At 35.4% G+C, this 16,897-nt stretch overlaps 3 protein-coding genes across 3 annotated transcripts; 1 reads left to right on the top strand and 2 right to left on the bottom strand.

The window, feature by feature from the left end:
* LOC116775271 (protein 4.1 homolog) lies at nucleotides 1-9,068 on the bottom strand. Its single transcript, XM_032668139.2, has 8 exons — nucleotides 8,747-9,068; nucleotides 4,802-4,918; nucleotides 4,185-4,329; nucleotides 3,812-3,928; nucleotides 3,016-3,214; nucleotides 2,726-2,878; nucleotides 1,041-1,226; nucleotides 1-480 (listed from the first exon to the last, which is right to left on the bottom strand). Exons 2-8 carry the CDS (start codon nucleotides 4,901-4,903, stop codon nucleotides 357-359), a joined length of 1,026 nt encoding a protein of 341 aa, XP_032524030.2. The 5' UTR covers nucleotides 4,904-4,918; nucleotides 8,747-9,068; the 3' UTR covers nucleotides 1-356.
* Nucleotides 9,069-10,638: 1,570 nt separating this feature from the next.
* On the top strand, nucleotides 10,639-14,732 carry LOC116775174 (nucleolar protein 9). The gene is made up of 7 exons (XM_061524624.1): nucleotides 10,639-10,928; nucleotides 11,017-11,872; nucleotides 12,207-12,360; nucleotides 12,822-12,950; nucleotides 13,184-13,342; nucleotides 13,711-13,866; nucleotides 14,487-14,732. The coding sequence occupies exons 1-7, from the start codon at nucleotides 10,730-10,732 to the stop codon at nucleotides 14,715-14,717; spliced, it is 1,884 nt and encodes a 627-aa protein (XP_061380608.1). The 5' UTR covers nucleotides 10,639-10,729; the 3' UTR covers nucleotides 14,718-14,732.
* Nucleotides 14,733-14,856: 124 nt separating this feature from the next.
* Nucleotides 14,857-16,897, bottom strand: LOC116775143 (uncharacterized). The gene is made up of 3 exons (XM_032667965.2): nucleotides 16,749-16,897; nucleotides 15,743-15,887; nucleotides 14,857-14,998 (listed from the first exon to the last, which is right to left on the bottom strand). The coding sequence occupies exons 1-3, from the start codon at nucleotides 16,758-16,760 to the stop codon at nucleotides 14,874-14,876; spliced, it is 282 nt and encodes a 93-aa protein (XP_032523856.2). The 5' UTR covers nucleotides 16,761-16,897; the 3' UTR covers nucleotides 14,857-14,873.

The following is a 16,897-nucleotide window of genomic DNA, read 5'->3' on the forward strand; positions in this document are numbered from 1 at the left end:
TACATATAAATATATTTATTATCTGTGAGGTATAAAATGTATTATTACTGACAGTATTCTGGTCGTTCATCGTTCCATCGTCTCGAGCTGAATAACAAAGACGATTAAACACAAAACGTACTCAATATTATAATAAAAATTATCATCGCTGCAAGTCTCAATTATTTAAACCTTAATTATTATCTATGATGGCACTCCGCTGCAGGGCTACACCGAATCATTAATTACAAAACATTCATCGGCTAACTCAGTCAGCTACAACAATACTATAATCTTTAAATTTTTAATAATAATTTTTAAAATAAAACATTCGGTTTCAACTCGTTTTTCTACACTGAAATTTTGTTAATTTTTCGTCAAATAACTTGTCTTGCGACAGTCGTGTCGCGCATCTGTCGTAACGTCCGCCGACAAGACAGTCGCCGGGCCCCGAGCATCGGGAACCCTGACACTCGCTCCACCTTCACCGGACTCTCGCGCCTGTCGAGTGCAAATAATGAATCAAACAAAGACACTCTACATCTCACAACAAAAGACAAGAAAAGTATCACACAAAGTATTGTAGCATAACTTTGCCTCTTTGGTATCAGTTTGCGAGACGTGGATCGTTAGTCCGTACTACTAAGATGTAACAAAACGTATCGTTACGGCATGTTATTAAATTAATAAAACTTCTAAGGGTGTGACAGAAAAAAGTTTCGCTTCCAAAATATTATACACTGTGTGTATCATATAAACGTTACATAAAATGTTTGCAGTTAAACGAATTTTGATGAAACTTTCCAAAGATCTAGTCGTCCAGTCGGAATGTACACAATATAATTTATCCGTCCATTCTATGTAGTTCCCGAGATCACACGATGAAAGTCGGATGTGGTAAGGACGCGGCACAGGCGACAGGTGGCGCTGACTGTCGGCTGACAACTTAGGACGCGTACTTTATAAAATATAATATCGGAGACGACATCTAAGAAGTCGCGAAGAAAAACTAGTATGTTATAGTTTCGGTAGTGATGATAAAACAGGTACGACTGTCCCACCTGAAGAACACGTGATGTTCCACGGTGCTGGTCCACAGGCGCTCGCTGGCCCGCGAGGAGTTGAGTCGGAAGCTGACATCCGTCTCGCACTCGTCGGAGTCCGCGGCTCGGAGGCGGATCACGAACAGGCGCTTGTTGTAACTGAGCTTCAATATCTTCGTCCACGGGAAGCGATTCATGATCGTCCTGCCGATGACGCGAGTTGATGCGGCGATCAAATAAACTTACAAACTACGGCGAATGTATTTCAAGTGTTGGTCATATTATGAAGCGCATTAGAGTAGACAGAGAGCTCACGGGATGTTCACAGCGGCCAGCGGTCAACAGTGACTGCGGTGTTCCGCCAGGTGGCGTTTGATTCCTTTACTATTTTCTGGGTTCATAAATGCGATCTGCATAAAATCAAGTTAATAATATCGTTACGTCCAAGAAATTGTTCCTACCCAAGCCTTAGAAAACAATAATTAAGACTTGCGAGAAATAAGTAGAGACGGCGAATCTTTTGACTTGCTATCATTGGGTTCAGACAACCGGAAAATTTAGTTCGCTGCATATTAAAGGTGACTTTTAATATCGCGAGGGTTCCTTACAGCGACACACGCTGACGTTTTCGCAGGAACATTGTATTCTCAGTGTCTGTACACGATACTCCTCATTTTAAGAAAAGATTTGTTTTATTGGGTGTCTTTAGCACGGTCCTTACGCTCGGAGTAATGTTATCCTAAATTCCTGTCTATTCCTCTTCCTACTCCCCACATTCCTTTACAGTGAGAGTTGCCCAGCCTCGGAACTCTTGCTGTTATCTCTAGGACCTGCCACATCCCAGGCTTCTTTTAAGATCAAGGTCAAGAGTACTACTTCAGTCAAATCCTTTCTTCATTCTAAGATGTCTGTCGTAATGTCTTTCGTATATTCCTAACATTCCCCATATTTGTCAGTACACCATAACCCCTATCGTCGAACATTACTAAGGTCGCTTCTGCCTCTTCACTGTCTTACTCTGTATTTATGTTACTATGTACGGCGTATTCTGTTCCAGTAGTTATTGTTTGTTGTTTGAACCTTAACCGTACAAATCCTATAATCAGTTTCGTAACGTCGTCATGAGGCGTTACGAAACATAAAAAAAATATTTTTAAACTCATAATGAGAGACTCGACACAATGGGGCTGAATAAAACAAAGGTTTTGACGAGGAGGAACACTTGACACCGATTTGGAATCTTTAAACGTGGATGACTTAATTTTTGTTCCAGAGACTGTTACATAATGAGAATAAACAGTGTCGGATACCTGCCGGATAAACATCTCCACGGGTTGAGTCTCAGATTGTATGAAAAGTACTCTCTGGACTTTTAATACAAAATGGGAAATCCTATACTTGTCTCACTAATTAGATAGTGTTGTGTATGAAGTGTCATCTCTAATGTATATGTGTGTGTGGCGTATGTGTGTGTGTGGTGTGTGCGTGCGTGTGCGTGTGGTGTGCGTGTGGTTCAAAACAGCATAAAGTAGTGACATCATGTAAGAGAGGGATGGAATAACATCCTGGAACATTCTTTGTAACATTCCTCTTTTATCGTATAAGACTTTTCTTCTGTGGTCTATATTTTTATACTGTTTTCCTCTATAACTTGGCTATCATCAGTTTAAAAGAACATTATTAACTGAGTATATTTTACTCACCCGTCCCTAACCACGGCGATTCCTCTCCCGCAGACGGCGAGTGAGAGCTCTACATCATCAGAGTCCTTCACCGAATGCATCTCGGCTCCGTACAACGCGAGCTTCTTGGCGTTCTCCAGATAGTTCAGCTCGGCCTCCGCTGGCGTCTGTCCTCTGTGAGTAGTGACGGGTTAGGGTCATGGCTAGGAGACGTGGGTTACGGCACGATCATCATCACACAACGAATAACAAAACTCAATAATCCACACACATAAAAATATTTCATGTAAAATAAAAGTATTTCGGCTCACTTGTGTTTCCTATACAACTCATCGACTCTCATCTCCATATCCTCGTTGAGGACGTGAAGCGGCACGGCTCTGTGCGACGTCACCAGCGCCGCCGTGGCCCCCGCCCCCAGCGGGGCAGCCGCGGACCTGTCCCCCGCCTCTGCCTGGAGGACGTAGGACGCGAGCAGTGCGTATGTGATCGTCGAGCACGTCAGACGTCCTATGGTCACGTAGCAAGGACCAAGCGATACGTATGTATGAGACGAAACGTTCAGTGGATTCACCGTGCGGGTGCCGGGTCCATTGCATTGCAGGGAGAGGAGCTTCAACAGTGCCTGGGACTTGCGACCCAGGTGTAGGTTTAAGGGATCCCTATCTAACGCGCGTTAAACGCTCACCTCCACTGTCCAAGCTCCTCTTCCTACCTAACCAAATTTGAAAAAAAACCTACTAGGGTTGCCTTCCGAGTACGTTCCAAAACGTATATAATAATTACAGGTTTGTAGAAAATTGTTTTTATATATTTGTGATCAAAACCCTACCAGTCTCCCTGATAATGATCCCTGCTATTCATGATATAAGGAGTGATTGATTTTTTAAAATTAAGATTTTGAAGGAAATTAAATATCTGTGGGAAATTGTTGAAGATGAAATTAAAGTTTTCTTATCTAAAATTAATTTTCCAACCTTTAGAATCTTTTACGAGCGGTGACTTGCCTCATGTCTTTAATAAAGTTCAATATATGTTTGGCGGTTTTGCTCCGAGCCTGCTTTGCCATGCGATAGTTGGACCTTCAATGTAATGTATGTTCCGTACCTTCCATGAGGTCTCGCCTGAGCGCCAGTGACAGCTGGTAGCGGGTCATGTCGTCTCTGAGAGCTGACGGCTCCAGCGGATAGAACTTCACAGCAAACCGTACATCCCAGGGCTCGTCTGAAATATGAGGTCTATAGTGTAGCGGAAACTGTGGAATTACTGCTAGGACTAGGGTTTTCAAAGTGAATTTAGGATAGAATAAAAATCTTTTCCAAGTGGCAAGTAGTACCCTTCACTTCCTCATCTTCATCATTTTAAGTCTATTAGAACTCCAGTTGCGTACACACCAGGTAAGATGATTATTCCTGATCTGTTTTTAACACACAACTTGGTGCTGTCCGCTACATCACTGACATTTAAATGTTTGACCAACTTTTGAAAGTTTTGCTGAGTCGTCTGCCGAGGTGTACCCACACCCTGGGCTCCCCTTGTGCGTGAAGCAGCCCGAAGTAGTCCTTCTCGATCACGTCTAAGGACTCGCAGACCAGGTCCAGTAAATCTCCGCCGAGGGCCTTCCTCTAAATAGTCCATGGAGTTTTTATAATCGAACAGATCGTGGTTATAAACATGAGTGTGAATGTTTTTTTTTTGTGTTGTCGAAAAACTATAAAGAATTGACGCAAAATATGGTTGACATTTTCTACAATATTAATTTTGAACTGCAAATTTAAAAAGCATGCTTTGGGATTTTCTCAAAACACCTCAAAGAAAAAGAGATCTAAAATTTTCGTTAGTATTCATTTAAATGAAACTAATATGTTCAGATTACTCACACATCTCGTCTGCTCGTGATCACGGTTGCAGCAAAGTAACCGAAACGTCGGTAGTACGTAGTATTAACAAAAAATAAAGCACGCGTAGTAATCAGAAAATATTAGTATCATTTACCACAAAGTTAAGGTCTTCGTCCTCCGCTACGAGGAAGAAAGGTGTAGAGGATCAAAGAATGAAGTTGGACGTGTGATTAATTTCAGTCCTACTAAATCTTACATCCAGATCAATAGTAATGTGTTCTCCCGTGAGCAGTTCCACGCGGACCCTGCCTCTGGGAGGGATGTCGTCTGATGCGAGGCGGCGAAGACTCTCCCGCATTGTTAGGATGATGAACTGAACATGGAAAGCAAATTTATAATTATTTATATTTTTTATATAAAACAATACATTTTCTATGAGGTATTAACTTTTTTTAAGACTACAAACTTAAAAATTGTCTTTAGCAACAAAATTAGTTTCTCGGTAAGTCAATCAGAATTATTCTTAGGACTTTTCTTTCAGATCGTTCACTTTTTAACTTAATCAGTACAAAATAAGTATGTTTCTCAAGTAACCACCTCCGTGGAATTAACCGTGTAGGAAGCAGTGAAGCATGAGAGACGCTCACAAAAACTGATGAATAAAATTAAAGGAAGTTCCAAGTTCCTGGCATTGATTACAATTCTGACGATTTTACCCAAAAAAAAAATATACAAGACTTAAAATCCTTAAACAGTTATTGTATCAATATAAATTTATTTTAAAAGGTTAAAAGTCTTGTACATTTTAAGCTCACAACGAATTTTATAAACAGCAATGCCAAGGAAAAGAAATGCTGATATAAGTTAATTTTTTCAATAAAAATTTAAAAGTCACTTTCTGTCGCTATTATAGCGATGCTTGGTCAAACCGATACGCTCTACTTGTCTACAATAATATACTAGCTCTTACTCATGGCTTCGGTTGGATTTTGGTTGTAGGTGAAAAATAACTATTTTAATGATAAGGAATATTATACGCAAAGACATCCAGTGTTCCACACATATGTTTAATTTTCAATTATCCCAATATATAGAATATAATTTCTGTTCAAACGTAATATCAAAAAAATTTACTAGTTAGGTATACATCTATGAAAAGTTATAAAATGCATTCATAAAGACATTTTTTAAATCATTCTACATATTTTTTTTTGTATAATCTGTCGTCTTCATCATTCGAGAACCAGTTTTGATAATTTTTTGTTATTGTGAACAGTTCTTTGACTAATCGTTACTACGGATATTTTATTGAGAAAAAAAATCAAGTGAGGTATCAGGAACGAAGTCTGTGGAAATATTTCGACAAACATTTTGAAACTAACGAGATAATGAAGCCAATGCAACTGCCTCATATTTCTTTATATTAAATTAAATCATCACAAAGGACACGACTATACATTCGTCCGTCTGCGGTAACCAGTAACCCGACCCACCGCGGTCTATCAGCAATGGGGTCGCCGTAACACAATTACCGTGAAGGAATTCTCTTATGAAATCTAAAAATATGTTTCATCGTAAAGAATGGGAAAATAAACAAAGTGCTCTATTGATCTTAACACTTGTACGATATTTATAGTTAGCGCCGAGCTGACTGAATTACAATAACAGTGTTGTTTATTACGAGAGTAAAGTTTACCAGAGAGTTAAACTTAACTGGAGCGTTATATTTCAAAACCATAGCATCCAGCTCGTCTCGACGAATATTCCAATTCTCTCAATTTAAAGTTTTTAAATCTGATAACAGGTATTAACTGAAAAAATTCCAAAATTTTAATATATTTTTTGGACAGTATATATTTGAAAAAAAGTAATAATTAATATATTCAGTAAACCCTTTCTTACAACAGATAATTTTGAAATTTATTTTCATTAACAAGTTTACAAATTAACCGAAACTATCAACCAACGACGCCGGAGATTCAGTATTTCATTCATTATTGAATCGGAAACGTTAAAAGCTTCGTGTGTAGTACAGCACAAACTTGGAGTAAGCATATTATAGTGTTGTTTAACATCAAATTCATAAACCGTGTAACTCACTCCGCGCACTCGGCTGGGCGCCACACCACTGTATTATATCGAAGACTGATATTAAAAAATGCTATCACGTTTTTAGTCAAAACAATCGATCAATATTGAAATATTGCGTTTATACTCTATTTTAAAACATCACATGATATCCGCTGAGTATCAAATAATGTTTTTTTTATATATCTTATCATAATGTATAATTTAAAGAAAACGTAAAATTATAACCAAAGAAAATACGTTTCATTTGTGACTGTACGTATTTTTATGAAAATGGTTAATGTCAGTGATCAATAAAAAAATAATGTCCTCCTCCTGTTGTGCAGTAGTACATTTTAATAACAGTTTAGTACAGACATTTACGAATACAAAGTAATCTTGTCAGCAGACCAGTTAGGATCAGGTAAATATGTTTTACGACCTGGCCCGCCGAGTGCCAAGAATCCAGAGGTCAGCACTCGACTCCATACTGCTATAAAGATGTTCTATTTTCACGACGCACTGCAGAATTTACAAATCAAATAATAAAATACGATTTATATTTTTGGGCAAAATATAATTCGTATCGAATAACCGGAGTTACAGATTAAAGACATTATATCTGTACGCCATGAGGTTGTCGGGTTTCCTATGGAAGCCATAAACACGTGACATTTGGTAACAGGACTTAGGTGGTGGAAGATACAGAAACGTTGTGTGACTATTCATAACACACACACGCACACGCACACGCACACGCATGCAAGTAGGAATATATGTGGGCTTTAATACAACCTGTACAATAAAATAAAGTTATCTTCTTTACTTTTGGTTTAAAGGAAAGCTGAGAGGAAAATTTTAATTTCATGTATTCCATCACAGCCGGTTATATGATTACGCTAATACGACTGAATCAAGCAATATAATTACAATTTATATATACCGTATTTATTAAATGTCTTATTTTATAGATACGTAAACGTTCGTTAGATAATTACAGTGTGAAAACAAAAAAGACAAAACACACAACACCAACGTCGAGCTGTCCAAAATTTTAAACAGTTCCTAATCTGGCACTAGCTATGTATCAGCTTCAACTACTTGACACGAGTGACCTCATATCTGCTAATCAAGAAGTTAGTTCAGATAAGATCTACTAAGTCTAATCTGACTTTGAATAGACTGAATATACGGAACAGTATTGTACACTGAAACTATATGTTACGATTATTCTTACTTAGTAAATAATGAACGTTTAAAATCTATTTAATTAGACTAAATCTACGTTATATCCCACTCGTAATAAATATTATTTAACTTTATTATATTTATAGGCGAGGCATGGCGTGGTAAAACAATGACAAAAACAGGAGAAATTGTTTTTCATTTCCGTAAACGACGTATAATTTGATATTGATCCAACAAGAAGAGTTACATAGTATACAAAGCATTATAAAAAGGATTATTAAGGAAAAAATAATAAATAAAAGCTTACTACTTCAATCGCTTCATTAGATGTTATAAATAATGTAATAAAAAACATTTTTAAGGTCAAAAAAGGATATGAATCATCAAGATCTCAAACAAATGCTGGACGTTTCTCTATAAAGCCCCGACGTCGACACAAGATTTAAATCAAGACGATGGCATGAAACCTTTATGAAACAATTGAATTATTTTTTGTACAACAACCATCCCCTGCTAGTTTTTCAGTTTTAATTTGTGTGACATCGAAACGTTTAACGTGTGTTTTCAATTTATAAATGGGTCAATTTAGGTAGTGTGTTAGGGCCAAGAGCCAGTGACGTCATGTACTGGAATGCAAAGAGGTTTTATTGAAATAAAAATAAAAACTCGCCGGCTATGGAATGCAGGCAGACTATTAGCACTTCCTTTGAAATACATATTTTTTATTTCAACTTATAAGATTCGTAAAGCTTGTTATATAGTGTTTATATCTAAGTATTTCATATAATTATAAGCTTCGATACAAATTAGTATATTAAGTTAGACTGCTATAAGTTACCTACACTAAGTTATTCAAGAAATGATACCAATAATCATCAACGCGAGAAGCGGTTGACGACCTCTGATGTCGCGCGTTTTTTTTAATTGTAAAATAAATATAACTTACCTATATATTATTGAAAACTTCCAGAAAGTTACATTTAATTATACATTTTAATCAATAAACACCAACAAATTATTATCGATTCTCGTTTTAACAATGCACAATTTTAAATTTAACGAAACTTATCAAGGTCGGACGGCACACGACGCGCTTTCTCGAAATCTGGATCCAAACTATTGAAAGTTGAAACTTGTTTTCTTCGACTTCGGGTTCGGGAACAACACTTAGTGTGAAATGTGTGACGGAGACAGGAATATCTTCCCTCTCAGATTTTAATACAAGTTGAATTAAAATGTCTTCAAGATTCATTGAATTCATGTACAATAGTGTTTTCAATTATTAATTCACATTTCGTATCAGCGATGTCGTTGTAAATGTCTAATTCTTGGAACCGGAGAAGACATGTAGCTTTGTTAAGTTATTGTTTATGCTCTATGATTGTTGTTTAGTGTTTTATACAGATAGGGTTTTATACAGTTTTTTAAAAAGAAAGAGTTGAACATAAATAAAAAAATTAAAAATAAATTTATACGATAATAAATTGTACAACGTAATTAAATATCTATATTTTTTAACATTAAAGTTATTTTTAAATTTTAACTAAAATACAGGATAATGCATCTGTTTTATAAGAATACCTTCCCATTATTAAATATCATCTGAGTTTAAATTATATTATTAAATATAATAATTAAAATTTAAATGCCGTATAATAAATATAATTTTATAACATTTTTTAATTTTGAAATAGCTACGCACTTAAAAAGCAAGTATTTGAATAACATTTAATTTCTGGGACCATCAAAAATATGAAGAATATTTTGAAATTAACCGACTTTCTAGCGAGTCCATAAGCAAACATTTCATAACCTGCGAGTACCTGTAATATTTTAACCTTTAGCCAGCACTTGACTGATTTATAATATCGAAAGTTCGTAAAAACGTTACGTTTGAATAAACTGTTTTTAAAAAATTACTTTATTACTTTTCATAAATGTTATAATAAATCCTAAAATAAAATAAAATATAAATGCTGAAGGCATAGATATTAGATACTAACAGAATATATAAATCTATAAAATGGTTACTATGTATATAACAAAATCAAACAATGGAGACGCTTTCTTTTAAAATATACAAAAATGAGTAAAATTTCAGATAAACTAATTAGGGCTTGATAAGAAAACTTGAGATGAAACGCTTTTTATTTGATAAAAATGTTGGTTGAGAGCTCTTAAGCATGAGATTCATGTAGGTACGTTGCTCGAGCAATCTTACTTAAACACATATTTTATAGGTAGTGCGGACCCTGCAGGAGAATATTGGCTGTTCTGCTCCAATAAACTGGGAGTCGTAAGTGATAGTCCCTTGTCACTCGGTATTAAATTATAAAGAAACAATGAAATACTCAGACTATTTCTACTTCAGAAGAAATTCTTATAAATATCTATGGAAACCTTCATTTGGATGCATGAAACAACGAAAATCATGCAACCATTATTAAATTAGAAAAGTTAATTCATGTAACAGAATTATAATACTTGCATTGTTCCATAAGTATGTAAAGAATTTTTTTTTATAACCCATACAGTATAAACATAAGAGTGGATTTCTTCTCAATAAGTTTAATATAAAAATATATATACAAGTGATATAAATGATAGACTATTAGTAATATTAGTTTCTAACAAAATCTTAGAATAGATTAAGGTAAAAAAGGCTTTAACAAGTTATTTATATAGAACAAAATATCGGACAATACAAATAAAAATTTAAGTTGAAAACAAGGGAATTGCTTCCCTTTTATAATAAATACAATTATAAATATATCATATTTGACATTTGACAATGCACATCTGACAGTGACAGACGTCAGTTGATACCAAACATAACCTTAATCATTGTGGTCTTAATAAATCTGTGGCCGGTGCTGAATACACGTGTTAGAAGCGTTTAATATTACTTACAGAACATAAAAACATTATAATGGGAGAAGAATCTGTTGATAATAATCCTCTCAAAAAGAAGCAGAGGAGGAAACGAAAGAATTTCTTGTCCAACGCCAAAAAATACGCTAAAAAAGGACAAATGGGTAGAGGGACCAAGATCCCTGAAGAACTTTATCAATATTTTGTTGGTATTTTGGATGTCATCAAACAAGGAGTGGAGAATCCGGAAGAGAGAGGTAACTATTGTTAATATATTCATTACAATTTTAAAAGAAGTATTTTTCATGATAGAAATTAACATTTAATCGTATGTTTGCATGTTAGAAGCCCTTGTCAACAATGTTTTGGAGAGAACTAAAGGGGAAGAATTAAATGTAGTTGGTAACCAGCTGGGATGTCGTATGGTGGAGATCCTCCTACCCTATTCTTCAGCTGAAGATCTGGAACGTTATATCGAAGTACTATCACCGGAACTGCGACCGTTATGTTCAGACAACATTTCAAGTCATGTGGTGGAAACATTACTTAGAGTGGCCTGCGAGAGAGCTACAGAGCATTTACAAATAAGTGATGAAGAAAAAGTTCCCAAGAAAAAGAAAAAAGTGGAACCCAAGTACAAAGACGACCACATAAAAAAATGTAATGAATTCACATTGAAGATATGTAAATATGCACTAAATAATTTGGAAGACTTCGTCTGGGATAAATATGCCAATCATATATTACGCAGCGCTATCAAATGTCTCAGCGGCATAACACTGCTGCCGGGAGAGAAACCTAAAGTTAATATGTTCAGGGAAACAGTAAACCAAAATAAAGGAATACCTCCGCATCTGACGGAGTTGAAGTACAAAGAAGTTCCTGAAGAATATAAAGACATTGTTAAAGAATTCGCCAACAGATTGTCTTCGTGGCCTCAATTTAAGGATCTGCCGAATCAAAACATAACATCGGCATTGTTACAAGTGTTATTATACGCTGTTAAGAATGTCGATGCAAATATATGCAAGAGTTTAGTCAACAAGTTGCTGAACGAAAGCTTTGCACCCGAAGATTGGGTTCCGACAGGTGAAGATGAGAAAAAAGATCAAAAAGATCAGAAGACTGTTGACAATGAAGCTGCCGTCGCATCATCAGACTGTCCTCTGCCTCCAGTTTTCAAAACAGAATCCTCAGTTAGGTGAGTTAATCTATAATTCCTATTTACTATAACGAAGAAACTTGCTATATGTCATTTTTGTTCATGCTCTGTGGACTGATATTACGACAAGCCCTCCTTGCTCCACAATTGTTCCGTGACCGTGACTACACTAAATTGTAGTAAAATCTTAACAATAGTTAAATTGAGATAATTTTGTATTGGTATTGCCAGCGACATTTGGTGTATAGGAATACCAACAAATTAAATGGCCTTCTGTTGGTTTGTGACTAAATTTCTATCATGAACAGTTGATTGTTTATCATGAATATTTTTTGTACAATAATCATCAAAGTATATTAAATGTTTTTCCCAGGTTATTGGAGGCAGCTTTATTCGTATCAACTAAGAAATCATACACACAGATATACGCCCGCTGCTTCATCAATCGCCTCGCTAAACTCTGCACTATGTCCATGTTGAATTTCACCGTACAGAGACTCATAGACAACTGTCAGATCAAAGAGGAAGTATGTTCAGAATATTATTAAACAAATATTAAATAAGTAAAAACATATTGAAATGAAACTAATATTTTTCGGATAAACTACGCGTGATTTATTTTTGTAAAAAGAAAAACTACATAATCCCGACGTTTCGGTTATTTTTCAGCAACCGAGATCACTGGCAGACAAGATCTGAGTGAGTCTGTCTGTCTGTCGGTTGTCACATCTCGTCGGGAGTATGTAGTTTTTATTTACAAAAATAAATCACGCGTAGTATATCCGAAAAATATTACTTTCATTTAAATGAATAAAACTTGAGAAAATCTTAGATCTCATAAAGTAAAAACCTATATTATACCCAAAAAGACAAGTGCTGATAATTATATCTTTGGTGTATATATAGTGTACTATAAGTTAAAATAATGCTGGAACAACTCCATCCAGAACCGATGATGGCCACACATAAAGCCTATATAATATTTCAGTTTGAACCAATGTTTGAAGAGCTATCGAGTCAGTTCAACTCCATACTGTCGTGTGGAAACACTGGTGTGTTGGTGGCTCTAGCTAAAGGATGTCTGCGGGTCAAGGCTAAGCAGATGCAGATGATGAACGTATGTTATGTCATTATACACTAGTTAATACACTTTGATATATTAACAGGATTTTTTCGTACTTGTATAATTTTATTTATATCAATGATGAAATACAAAAAAACACGATAATTTTCTATTTACTCATATTAAAAAAAATTACTGAATATTTCAACGGAGTGCTTATTTGTCAAGCCGTAGGTAGACTTTGCATGAACTTTATCAACGTTGGTTACCTTTTATTTATCTATCAGATGTTGGAGACGGTCCTCAACTGTTCGGAAGCTGAACCGAAGCGTTTCATAATCCAATGTTTGCGACTGGTTCCTCTCAGTGACAAAACAATGGACACCACCAATTACTTTATACACGTCCATGGATCAGTGATAGTTCAGACGATGCTCGGATTCCAGGTAATGCACTCCAAGTAACTAATGAGTTTATCGGGACTATAAAATGCAAGATTTTTATACATTAAAAGGATTCAATGGAATAATTCTCCATATTTTCCAAGGCTTTTAATATATTTTCATGGAAAAAATTACATACAAGGTAATCTTGATAATAAATTTAGACATACATATTGTTAGTTGAGATGTTTCTAGTATATGGAAAATAATAGCAACTGTTTGAGAAACTTTTTCTTACCAACAGACAAAGTCCATCTAGTCAATATAGTATGGAAGGTATTTGATTTTCTTAGTTATGAACAATATATATAGATTAAAATACATATTTCTTGGACGTATGTCCCTGCTTAATGTTATGATATCAATTCCAGCGTCCCGCCAAGCTGGTGTCCAGTATACTGGAACTGTCCTCGGAGGAGTTGGTTTACATTCTGTGTGACCCCAAGGGCTGCCACATCGCTGATGCCTTCACCACACAGAATCTGGTTGGAGTCAAGGCCAGGGATAAAATGGTGTGGAAGTTGAAGGTAGCTGTTGTTTATAATTATATATAGAAAAACTATGTACATACTAACTGCCGTATGTTGGGGCTCTTACGAAATATAAGAAAATATTGTCAGTTGAATATAACTGGCTTGAGCAGGGCAAATTTTTATTTATTTATTATTCGTATGGAATATATGCAGCGAGTAGTTGTGCTTGCCGCCGCTCGGGCTGGGAAGTGGCGCTAGCTGCTACAGCGGCCGATCGGAAAATGGTACTTTTCACGATAATAGATGGCACTTTTAACAATTTTACCAAATCGTGAGTCTAATGACATTTTAATGTCTGTAAACATTCGTATTGCGTAATGTATGATTAAAAGTATGTAAGGAAGAATTAAACAATACAGGTTTAGTTGTATGGGTAGAATAAGCAGTGCTTATTTGCGTCTGGTGTGCACGACGCTGTGGCTTAGTGTAGAAACATTGAACAAGGAGTGTTATTTCATTATGAAATTGATGACCACTTAGTTATACATAGACATATACATGTTACACACACATGTATAGATAATGCATGTGTATTACACGCACATATAACACGAGAGATTTTTTTATTATCATGTCAAACTAAAACTTTGTTAACGTTAATTCCATATTTCCAGGGCTACTATCAAAACATGGCTATATCTCAGTACGGTTCGCGAGCTTTCGAACAGGTCTTCGAAGCGGCCTCCATGGAGCAGAAAGTGAAAATAATGAAGGAAATGTCGGACAAGAGCAACTTACTGAACACCACCAGCTACGGACGACTCATAGCCACCAAACTTGATATCAGTACATTCAAGGCTTCACAGAAGAAGTGGGAACAGAGCAGGACCGAGAAACCTGAATAAACTTATACAACCGTTTACTTTGTTTCATTTGCAACAGCGCCATCTCGTGTTGAAAGTTAGGTACTAAAAATAATTAGTAACAGTGACATCTGTATTTGAAATGACGAGGTTTGTTGGTTATGTAAATTAAAGAAAAAAATACTTTATATAATAACTTTAATTAACTCGATATTGACAAGCGCCATTACACCCGGGCGGTATCTGCCCCGGTTTTAACTTGCAGACTCGGTTTCCACACATGAACTCGCCCTTCCTTAGCGCCGGCATCGGAGGCTCGTAACCTGAAAACGATGCATGAAAAGTTTAATTTTAATTACAAAAAAGTTCTACTGGGTCATATTTCGTAATATATATAGGCTATAAATGTATTTAACAACAGAAAGAATTTTAGTTTACAGAATTAATGAACGGAATAAAAAAAAAGTTATTATTGACAGAACATTGACATTACGAGCGGGAAAAACCAAGCGATATGAAAAGATATTAAGAATTTTGTTTACAAATGACTTGAACCGGGTTTATTATTAGATATCTTAAGTTGGTTATTTGTTTTAAGATAAATATCGATTGATACTTTTTGATCTCGCAACTTGTTATAACGTGCACATTGACCACAGAGCCATCTCTCCACCATTTAAGTAAACAACTCGTGATATTCTTTATTTTGATATAATCCGTAATATAAGCGGTCAGGGAGTTCCTAAAGTTACTATCACAGAATGACTAATACAAGTTAGTCGTCACTGATTACTCAGCGTCGACAACCTTCACATTATAGTTTTAACGTGGGTTATTGACGGAGGAACGGGAAACGCTGCGTGTGTGGTGCGACGACGTAGGCTTCCAATACAGATATTGTTATTATAGTACTTTATATTTACATTTATATTGTTATATCTGAGTTACTATTAACTGGTCAATTAAATAATACAGGTTTGTTTAACTGTTAGTTGCTAGAACAAACAATCAGATAGAAAATTCATTAAATACAGAGGTATATATATATTATATTAAAAATTTATTACCTTTAACCCCGGGTTTGCCGCCTTTAACTTGATCCGATCGTTTGAAGACATCGAGTTCTCGAGGCCGATTGATGAGAATGCGTTTTGGATCAATCGGCGAGGAACAGACCAACACACACGCCAACAATAAAGCAGCTAACAACAACTGTAAGAATCATATCAAATTATAACACTCGTGTACACATTAGTAAAGAGATATTCATTTTTCTTGTTTAAAGTTTAACATTATATAACATTATTTGTGTATAGTAATTTTACTTATCGTTAAGTTAGTAAAATTAGATATGCATTTATTTTAAGTGTTTGTCTGTTTCTTCATTTCATTTCATTCAGTCACGGCAAACAGGAAGTTTGTTTAAGTGCATAAAACCATATCTCGTTCCTCAATGAGTCACGGATCGAACAGTCCTTACTACGAGTTCGAGGGACTGTCTCACCTAATCTATTTCTGTAGAACATTAAAGTTTCAAACCGTCGGTATATAAGTTCACATTATACATTTGTTTATTCCAACTACACACAGTTTCGTTCCATAAATATTTTTATAACTCCCGACCAAATTTAAAATAAACATCGCTAATGCAACAAAGAAATAGCTGACAATAGTGCTTGTTAGTATATTGATATGTCTATGAGCTATATCGTTATCAGTGTGTTGTTGTAAATATAAAGTCTCCTTTATGATATACCGGCCGATCGTTAGACTGAAAGTAAATCCGTTTCTACGCGGTGATCGGTAAACCATGACATTTAGAGCTCTTCATTAGTTAGTCTTTTTTAGAGTTCAAATTAGAACGTCCGGTTAAAATTGATTGATTAATTTCACAAAAAACACAAATACAAACATAGTATAATTATCAAGTTTGGCAAACTCGAATACTTTCAGATTTTTGTATTAAATCTTGTAGACTGTTGATAGCTAATATTGATATAGTCTAAAATAATTATCAAGTAAAATAATGAAAACTATTAAATACAATAACATATTATAATAATAAATCCTCACCGGAGTTCTCATGTCTGGCGAGCGTCAGGAGAGAGCGAACGATCGGAACCGATTGAGTTGACCCTGACTTCTGAGTCAACCTCAAAGTGATCTCATGTTTACGGAAATTACCGGAAATTTGAAATAAAACCGGTAAATAATTAATGACA

This window comes from Danaus plexippus, chromosome 25 (genome assembly GCF_018135715.1).
Source record: "Danaus plexippus chromosome 25, MEX_DaPlex, whole genome shotgun sequence".
Lineage (NCBI taxonomy): Eukaryota > Metazoa > Arthropoda > Insecta > Lepidoptera > Nymphalidae > Danaus > Danaus plexippus.

Excerpts from the sequence above, each read along its gene's own strand:
- LOC116775271 (XM_032668139.2), bottom strand. The coding sequence starts at position 4,903 with ATGCGGGAGAGTCTTCGCCGCCTCGCATCAGACGACATCCCTCCCAGA. Across the intron at positions 3,929-4,184 it reads ACTCAGCAAAACTTTCAAAA|ACGAGCCCTGGGATGTACGG; the intron begins GTTGGTCAAACA and ends CTCATATTTCAG. Across the intron at positions 1,227-2,725 it reads ATCGCCGTGGTTAGGGACGG|GACGATCATGAATCGCTTCC; the intron begins GTGAGTAAAATA and ends CGTCATCGGCAG.
- LOC116775174 (XM_061524624.1), top strand. The coding sequence starts at position 10,730 with ATGGGAGAAGAATCTGTTGATAATAATCCTCTCAAAAAGAAGCAGAGG. Across the intron at positions 12,951-13,183 it reads AGCAGATGCAGATGATGAAC|ATGTTGGAGACGGTCCTCAA; the intron begins GTATGTTATGTC and ends TTTATCTATCAG. Across the intron at positions 13,343-13,710 it reads AGACGATGCTCGGATTCCAG|CGTCCCGCCAAGCTGGTGTC; the intron begins GTAATGCACTCC and ends TATCAATTCCAG.
- LOC116775143 (XM_032667965.2), bottom strand. Across the intron at positions 14,999-15,742 it reads CGGCAAACCCGGGGTTAAAG|GTTACGAGCCTCCGATGCCG; the intron begins GTAATAAATTTT and ends CATCGTTTTCAG.